The 9,561-nt window shown below is 47.7% G+C and overlaps 1 protein-coding gene across 1 annotated transcript; it reads left to right on the forward strand.

Moving 5' to 3' along the window:
* The first annotated feature begins 877 nt into the window (after positions 1 to 877).
* Positions 878 to 9,535, forward strand: LOC131888413 (zinc finger and BTB domain-containing protein 41-like). Its single transcript, XM_059237262.1, has 3 exons — positions 878 to 1,274; positions 4,356 to 4,543; positions 4,851 to 9,535. The coding sequence occupies exons 2-3, from the start codon at positions 4,474 to 4,476 to the stop codon at positions 8,093 to 8,095; spliced, it is 3,315 nt and encodes a 1,104-aa protein (XP_059093245.1). The 5' UTR covers positions 878 to 1,274; positions 4,356 to 4,473; the 3' UTR covers positions 8,096 to 9,535.
* Positions 9,536 to 9,561: the final 26 nt, after the last annotated feature.

The raw sequence follows: 9,561 nt of genomic DNA on the forward strand, positions 1-9,561 counted from the left end.
ACAAGAGCACCATGAAGATTTGACTGCTGCATTCGGTACTACCCAAGTTCCCAAGTGGTTTTGAAGAAGATAGAAGAAGATGGAAGTATGGCCGTGAATATAGGAGCGATTATGCTAATGGTGACGAAAAGAGGCTGGAGAGAAAATGACTCATGCCTTTGAAAATTGGCAGCTGCATTCAACATAGCCCAAGTACAAGTGACGAGAATAGCGAAACAAAGTATGAGTGGGGCTTTATGTCGAGGGCATGGTTAATACAAAGTATTTCTAGGTACGAAACGAGGGCGGCGATATGACTGGCAATTAGGGGTATGTGACGGCATCAATCGTCGGAGCTTTTTTGTTGGCAAAAAAATATAAACTGAGACACCTTCAAGAAGACGTAGTAATTGGCTTGCTGAGAGCAAAGGCAACAATAATTGAAGGGCCCCTGAAATAGGTGATAATTGCAAACCTAAAAAGAAGCAAATGATAAACCTCCCAACCTCAAAGCCTAGCGTGAAAAAGCCCCGAGGGCTTCATATCTCATAACGCAACGAATTTGCCATGTTGGAGAGAAGAATAGCATCATAGAGATGAAGTGAGTAAGATTTCTCTTTCCTCCGTTCCGTAATGAACTTGGCCAGATAGATCTCCGTCGCATTTCGAGGAATTCGCCGCTCCGCGTTCTGCCGCGATGTGCGTTCAAACTCCAGCTCTCGCATTTATCTTCAAAGGCTCTTGGTAACGCCAAACACGGTTCAGCTCAAAAGTTCGTGCCCCCAGCCTCGTGGGAAGTGGCGACAAGGCGAACGAAAAAGAGGGAGGAGGCGATCCACGCCGCGGTCGGTTCTTCCTGTTGGTGTGGCCCTGTCGACCCCGGCTAGGCAGTAGTTTTCATTCAGTCGTGACCAGATTAACAAAACAATTGAACAAATAAGATTTCTGATCCTTAGCGAACAAGCTGAAGGACTCACACACACAAATACTGAGATTGCATCCAGATGTGGCGTATGTTGTTAATTCCACAGTGCAAATGTACTCCACGGTGTCCCCCTGTCTCAGACTTGTCAGGCCTGAACTGAAAGTGTGACTTCCTTCGTGTAATTCGTTCTAGGTCTTGGAGCCCGTTGGCCAAGTCTAGAAAGCCCATTACGACCGTGCTGAAAGTTGCTCTCGACTTTCCAAAAGTGAACTTTTATGCTAATAAACCTTAAGTGCATGCAACAAAGAAAGACGACTTAGCAGACTTGCTCTTACTGAAAAAGTGCTGAAGAATTAAACCAGAATATTAAGTAAGTGCAATGCATATTGATCAGCTCTTTTGCTCGCCCGATTCTCCCTACCTACTAGACTATATCGTTCTACCGTCGACCTATCTCTCTTGCTGAAACGAAGTGCTGGGCTGGGAAGGAGTGACCCTGGCTTGCTTTTCTTAGCCCTCGAGTTCTCCAGTTGGCCTTCAATGGAATATTTATCTGGTTGGCTGCAACCGTAATTTGTATTTTTAATGCTATGCATCACATTAAATGGCTAAATGGCGGCAAAAGCGTACACAAGGAGTCTCTCACTTCTCCACCTCAAAACAATTCTTGAGCAAAAGAGGAAAAGCCTTCCGATACTATTGGAATAATACCAATTCAGAATCAACTAACCAGGCCTTACCGATAAACAATAAGGTAGTCTCCATTTCTTTCCGAATCAACAATCGTTAGCATTGCTTAACAGACAGAGGGTCTTGGTGGGGTTGAATTATATATGATGCGCAATCAACACCACCTATCGCTATAAAGCTGACATCAACCTTGCCAGGCACTCCATTTCAGATCTCATTAAACCAATGAGATCTGTTTGATCCGTTCAGACCCACGAAAAGTCATTCCGGGAAGAACCATTTGTCCAAACAGAGATCAATCTCTTCGTTTGGCTTTGGCGTTTTGGCTTTTTGGCTCTTTGGCTGGCGGTGGCTGCTGTTGTGGCCAACAGCTATCGCTTTGAAATGATATCACATTGATAACACTGAATTAAATTAGCATTTTATTTCCATTCATCAATAGGCATTGTTGGGACGCACACTCCCTGCCAGTTTGAAATGGAATGTAAACTCACTCAGTCACTCTTTAGCTCACCCAAAGACTCCCTCATTGGGTTGGGAATCAAATGGGGTGGAAGGCATTGGAGATCTCCCGAAAAACATAAAGATAATTTCGAGTGTGTTGTGTATTGTGATCGTGGCAAAGAGCGAGAGAGAGAGATGCCTACTCTTCTCACCAGCGACACATCCTGAGATCTCCGTGCCCTTCGAATCTGCATTAGTCAAGCGGATTGTTCGCGTGTTCGGCTTCAATTTGTCTAATCATTGCTCCTGACCTCCAGGCAGGTCGTCCGTTGTCTGGACTCTTGAGCTACCTACTACAGTATCTGGCCCTTCATCATGGACCCGTGCTAAGCAGTAATCTTCACAATAATTAAACCCTGTGCCTCCAATATTGGTCACTCTCCAAGCCAGCTAGAGATTTTTGTCAGCCAATTGAACCCACTTCTTGGCCTTTTATACGAGCGTGAAGGAACAGAAACCCATTTGAATTATATCCTGGGGCCAAAGCTATCAAGACAGCTATTTGGTTGGGGAACAATTATCCTCTTGAGCGGTAACGTCTCCCCGATTTGTTCGACGGCAATATGCCTTGCTTGTTACAACGACAAGAGCCATCCATACCTCTCGTCCGTAGTTGCACCCATTCCGACCGATAGAGAGATCCCAAGCGTTTGTGAACGAGTGCGTAGATAAACCCATCTAAGGTGGTGTACTAGTGTCCATAAGGATGGTGTTCCCGGTCATTGTTGTGATGGACCTCCAAGTTTGGCGACATCCGGTTAATCGCTTTGAAAATAGCCATCACTCCCCCGACAATGGCAATCAATTACTTCGGTCAAACCTATCGTTGGTTGAGCGAATGGATGAGTGAGTGGCTTACCAACTAGACTAACTGGTACCGGGTGTGTTGGCGGTCAGAAGCCGGCTTATGTACGGTAGAACGCTAGACGACCGAGAGGACTCCATCGGAGTAACACGCATGTACGAAATAGACGACAGGGGTTGCCGACACCATTTGTTTGACCAAAACCAAGCGGAACACAATGAGCCAATGACATCTGTATTTGTAGAAAAATGGTTCGTTCCCGTTTGTACTCACATCCTGACCGATCGGATCAAAGGAACGAGGGGTGGGATCGCCACTATTGTTGACATTGTATGTGTGAGAGAACCACAATCCAACACACTATAAAGGCCAGCAACGTCCAAAGCGATCATAGCGACGAAATAGAGCACAGTTAAGGGTCGTCTCGAAAAAGGTGCAGTTCTCCTGATTTGAGCCATACTTATGATATAAAGAGAGACAGTAACAGTGTACTTGCTCGGGGGCTTAGCTCGCTCTAGCAATGGAGAATGAACTGATAAGCGGTCTTCTCTAAAAAAACGTGAAATGTCGATCCCAAACTTTTTGACAGACAAGTCTTGGTTCTTGAAACCGCCTTTGGGATGCTTGGCCGTGTCGTTTGTATTCGTTGGTTTCACATCACGTCTCATGTTTCGGTAGGGTCGCCGTTGAGACTTGAACCGTTCACTGACTAACCATTTTAACATGCAGTGATTGGCATTTCGGCATCACGCAGAGATTTCAATTCTTCCCAACCACAAGACGAGCCTGAGCTGGAGTCCGCCAATGCTGGATCCAAGCATGCCCCAAGAACCCAAGAGCGAGTTTTGTCCTCCTCAAGAATTTCTTGAATTGGTTCCCGTCATTGAGTTCGAATCCCAGACTCTTCACTGTCATAAATCAAATTTCATTTCTGTCCGCTTGCAAGACAATATTTGGAAGTTTTCCAAGAATCATGCTCGTTTCTAATCGCATCTAATCCCATTGTTCTTCACGGCCTCGCAATAACGACTAACTAGTAAACTAGTATTATGGCAACCTCTTTCAATAGTAAGCTTGGATGACATGGCTTTTACCGACATCTATCTACGTGATGAGATTTTGAGCAGTTCGTCCAGAATTGCTGGCAGTGCAGGGTTTGTTTTCATGGTTGCCCTGTCCGTGACCAAAGGATCGTCAATTAAACCCCAGGGTATGTCACCATGTGCTCTTGGACTTGTGGAAAACTGGAAAACAACGAGGCATTCTTTCAGGACATTTTAAGCAAAGACATGATTATAACCCCTGTTTTTCCACTTTCCATCTCATTATGGGACACCACGGGGGTTTGAGCAAACCCTGAACCCTGAACACAAACCAAAGCAACGTTGTTCTGCTTCTGACGGACGAACGGACGGACGGACTCATTGGAATACTCCCATCTTGTTCTTTCAGGCTCCATGGCCTTCATGCGGTCAGCTATTGGAGACGAAATGAGCCGAGGACAAATTTAAACCTGTCATTCCCAGGGAGTTAATTATTTGATAGCCTTGGAGCCAGATTCGGCTATTAAATGGACGTCATGGCATCGGTGGAGGATATTCAACCGTTTCAACATTTATGCAATCTCTTGAAATCCATCGGTAAGCTATTTTATCAATACATCAATACAGTCTACTTATGTGCAATATGCAAGATAACAGCCCTTTTTTTTGGAAAAGGGGTCCGTTTTTGTCAACGACCTTGACCCTCAAAGTGCAATGCTGCTTTTGTCTTGGGTGGTCAGGTCATCAGTATTCTGGGTTGTCCCGCCGGTTTCCTGCTTGAATAATGCATTAACTTGGCCTCCTCCAAAACCAAGAAGTCACATCCACCACACCAAACCAGACATCTTGAGCATTGGAAACCATGTTTGTATACGTACTAAACTCTATGTGTTATTGTTTTCAGAAAAAGACTCCGGTGGAGGCGAAACAGTTAACATGGAGCAGTTTACCGAAGGATCTCACGACGCCTCCAAGCTCGTGGTGGGTCTCTCCAAATTGATTCAGCTCCGCCAAGAGGCCCTGAAGCTGAAGAAAGACAACCAAGGCGACATATCATTGGGTCAGGATTGTGAGGTGAAGGGTGGTGACAAGACAGATCAGAAGTCCGAGAGTGACACAAAGGAGGACATGTCCAAGTACCTGGACCGAGACTACTCGTGCTTCTTTTGTCGGACTAAGTGCTACACGAAGGAGAAATTCTTTTCCCACTTTCGATCGCACTTCAGTTCTCCCGAGAAGCTGACCGCGTCCAAATCCAGCCCTCAGGTCTCGGACCCGGAGGACTCCGATCCCAGCTCAGTGACCGGTCATCACCATCATTCTCAACAACAGCACCCCCCTACCCTCCTCCATCAGCACAATCATCATCGGTCCGTGTTGAAACGGAGGAGAAAGATTCGCCGCAAAGGGATCCGATGCACGAGTGATGATATTGACAGTGGGTGCCATTCCGTCGAATCCTCCTCATCTTACAGTTCTGACATGGCAGAAAGTGATTGTTTTCTGGGGGATAGTGAATCCAGTGATAGTGATGAGAATGACGAGAACCGTTTAGAGCGAAAGCGGCGAAGGATGATGATGATGATGGGCCTGGAGGCAAAATCCACATCGTTGTCGTCGTCGTCGTCGACGTCTTCGTCTTCGTCTTCGTCATCGGCGTCGTCCTCGTCGTCCCTGTGTTCTCCGTCTCCTTCCCTGCCTCCGTCATCTTCCTCTCCTCTTCTCCAGCCGCACCATCATCACCATCACCACCATCACTTGATGTCTACCAACAAGAAGACTCTCTTCCAGCGGAGATCCTCCTCCTCGTCAATATCATCATCCCACGTGTCCAAGCACGACCGACTCTCCTTGGCTGAGAAACAATTAGACAATAATGAGACCGAAGGCCTGATCTGTTTGACGTGCTTGAAGCGTTTTTCTAATTGCCAGAATCTTCGGAGACATTTGAGGCTGCATATTGCGAGGGACTCCATCACCCCCGACATTGATAGGGGGATCCCAGAGGATGAAGATAATCTGGAGGGCAAATACATTTGCGATTGGTGTCCGGCCAAGTTTGACAACCGGTCCGCCGCACGGATCCACGAGACCTCGCACAAAGGGGATGACTTCAAGTGCTACGTATGTGAGAAACTGTATGCCGACCGATATTCCCTCCGCTACCACCTCCGAACCCATGGGATAGGACGTCAAATCCGCTGTGAATATTGCAATAAGAGCTTTAGCAAACCCAGCCGGCTGGAAGCTCATGTCAAGTCTCATCACAATAACATCAGAGACTTCAAATGTAGTGAGTGTGATAAGGCGTTCAAGACAGCCATCCATTTGAAAAATCACTTCCGTCAACATTCCGGCGAGCGACCGTTTGTTTGCTCTGTCTGTCATATGAGCTTCCGGCACAAAGCCTCCCTCCTCACACACATGAGAAGCCACGATGGGGCACGGCCCTTTTGCTGCGAGATCTGCGGAAAGACCTTCCGAGAGCCCTCAACCTTGAAGGCTCACCGAAGGGTTCACACGGGGGATAAGCCCTACAAGTGCAATCTCTGTGATAAGACCTTCACCCAAAGGGCTGGCCTCAATTACCACAAGCAAATGCACGCGGGCGTGAAGCCTTTCAAGTGCCAAGTATGCGGCTATACCACCGCCAAAGGCACGTCTTTGGCTAATCACTACCGCAACATTCACCAACTACAAGACCATCCTCCCATCGTGAAGGACCCCAATGCGATGATGGTAGTCCCCGAGCATCCACAAACTACCAAAGACATTCCTAGCGAGTCAAGTGGCATGAGCTGTTCCATTGCCTTTGCAAGTGACAAGCGTAGCCAAAGGCTTGAAATAGATGGCACTGAGCCCTCGTTGTCCTCACTTCAGCACCAACCCCAATTGGATGGGACTGGAACGTCGAGTCTTCACTCCGCTGACTCCACCACCACCAACACGACCAGCACCACCACCAATGCCGCCAGTGTCCAGCAGCACTTGGCAGATGAGAACTCTAAATCACAACAACAGCTCTCAGCCACGCCACTGCCATCACCTCCCGTGCAATCCGGGGACGCAATCTTCCGTGAAAAAATGGAGGTGACAGTTCCAGGCACCGTGGAATCCACGACTCCTTCTATGGGGAACAACATGACCCCTAGCCAAACCACTGTCCTGCCCTCGTTTGACCATTTGAGACAAGGCTCTCCAGCTCACATTCGATACAATATGCCTTCCCCGGGTGCCAGCTCCATATGCAGCGTTGGAAGTAGCACGCTCGATGCGTCTTCTTCGTCGTCTTGCTTCATTAATGGCGGCGGGGCTTACCAACAGTCGGGTGAAACACCCCCTCTCACACCTCCATCCAATGTCAATCATGAACAAGACACCACCGACTCAATGGATGACCTCTTGCCTTCAATCGGGGACACAGACTTTTTGCCTACATTAAATATCTCAGAACTGACCAACCATTTGGCTTTCACCGAGAACCATCAGCCGTTGGCAAGCCAACCACATCACACTCATCACAGTTCAAATGGCTACACACAGGGGGGATACACCAATTCCGAAGAGTTATGGCAACCCCGAACCCATCAGTCTCATTTGTACCACCAAACACAACAGCAATACAATCAGTTGTATTTTAATCAAATACACCAACAACAACAGCACCACCACCACCAACCACAACAACAACAACATATCCACCAACAACAACACCACCACCAAGCACACCATCATCATCATCATCAACAACAACAACAACAACATCAGAATTACAACTACTCCAATTTCAATTGCTGCTCCTACTATGGAACCAGTTCCAACGCCGAAAGCCATCATTTTGCCACCAATGCTAATGGTACCACAACAAGTGATTTGAGCCAGATGACGGCCTCCAATTCCCCTTCAACCTCGCAACCATTCTCCTCACAAACCGCAGCAGTCGGGGCAGGAGGCGGCACCATGTCAAATGGCAATTCCAACCCGGGTGGCGTAGCCTCCAATGGGAACAACGCCAATTATGCAGAGAATTCCGGCTCCGGGGTCTATCCCATGCATGCTGCCCAAGGAGGGATGTCTCTGGTGATGGCCATCAGCAACGGTCCAACGTCTGCGGATCAGGGCCAATCCACCACGGGGTATTGCATTTAAATCCCTTTACGAGGACCCATCAGAGGAAAAAAAGAGAAGCCCATCTGAAGCTACGAGATCATCTATTTGTTTTTTTGGAAGCCCTCACAAAAGCCAGGATGGTGAGGAAGCATGATGCATGCACCCGGAGCCATAACCATAAGTCATCAATCTTAAATCTCAGCAGAGAGAAAGAAGAGAGAGAGAGGAGAGAGGAGAGAGTCAAGCTTGGACCTTCACGTTCACAAATAGCATAGCGGAGAGGAGAAAAAGATGAAACTCAAAAAATACTATCGAGTCACCAACCAACGGCGAGCCACAAACCCATCGATGAAGTAGCATTTATGGTTGGATCATTGGACAACAACGCAGTGGCTTTAGGCACCTCCGAAGATGAATCCATCTGCCTAATGGTGGCTGGAAAGAAGACAGAGCTCTACGTATACCAAGCGAGCTTCGGCACCCATCTCCACCCCCAGAGCAAAGGGGAAAGCTGAACGGAACAGACCTTTAGTTCAGGTTTTTGAGGCGCTCACTTCCATGCTATTCTTCTTCCTCAGCGTGTGTCGCCATGGGTGGGCATTTGAGCCCAAATGGCCGGACTTCGCGCTAAATTAGTCATACCCGAATAAAGCCATAACTACTGGACACGTTCAGGTTCACTTGAGGCGGAAGACGAGCAGAACCGAGCAGGACCCATAGCCTCCCGATGTGGATGAGTAGTACATAGACTGGGCAGGGTGAGCAAATTAACCATCCAAACAACAGCTCCGGAGCCAGGGACACCAAACTCACTCATTCCATCCTCCAAGGGAAAGCACGAATCACGGAAATGCAAATTCACGGGAGTCCCCGCGGAAGAATCGGAAGAATCGGAGCTACTGTATCAAGTTTGTTTATGCCAGCAAGGGTGACAAAGAAATGAGAGGAAATGTGTTCTAATGCCCGAACAACAACAACTCATTCAACGCCGAGGTGAGGAGCAATAGGACCACACATTGTTGTACGTGTGCCGGTGCCGGCTCAATAGCAAACCCCTGGTCGGCGGGGTTTGGTTTATCGGATAAGCTGTCGGATGAGTATCATGATGATGCCAGTCTCATGGACATGAGCTGAGAGCTAGCAGACACACACACACACATACACACACATACACACAAACTGCAGAGCGTGCCAAAGGGTATTCAATCAGTCAGTTGTGATGACAAACAAGTCGATCCCACTAGTCTTCATCCTCGTCATCACCATCATCATCATCATGACGAGAACGATGGAAGATCCCTCAACCCTCCCAAAGAACGACGGGCTATTCGTTCGATCCAGCCTGGTTATCGTCACATGGAACTGAAAGGATAATGTGTAAAAAAGAACGAGCTACGCCCTCGACCGTTCTTATACTCTGAGTTGATATGAAACAGCCATGTGCGAATAAATGTGATGGAATCAACTTGACAATGTGGCCTTCCCTCTATTCACTTGTTTTTCAT

This window comes from Tigriopus californicus, chromosome 10, assembly GCF_007210705.1.
Source record: "Tigriopus californicus strain San Diego chromosome 10, Tcal_SD_v2.1, whole genome shotgun sequence".
Lineage (NCBI taxonomy): Eukaryota > Metazoa > Arthropoda > Copepoda > Harpacticoida > Harpacticidae > Tigriopus > Tigriopus californicus.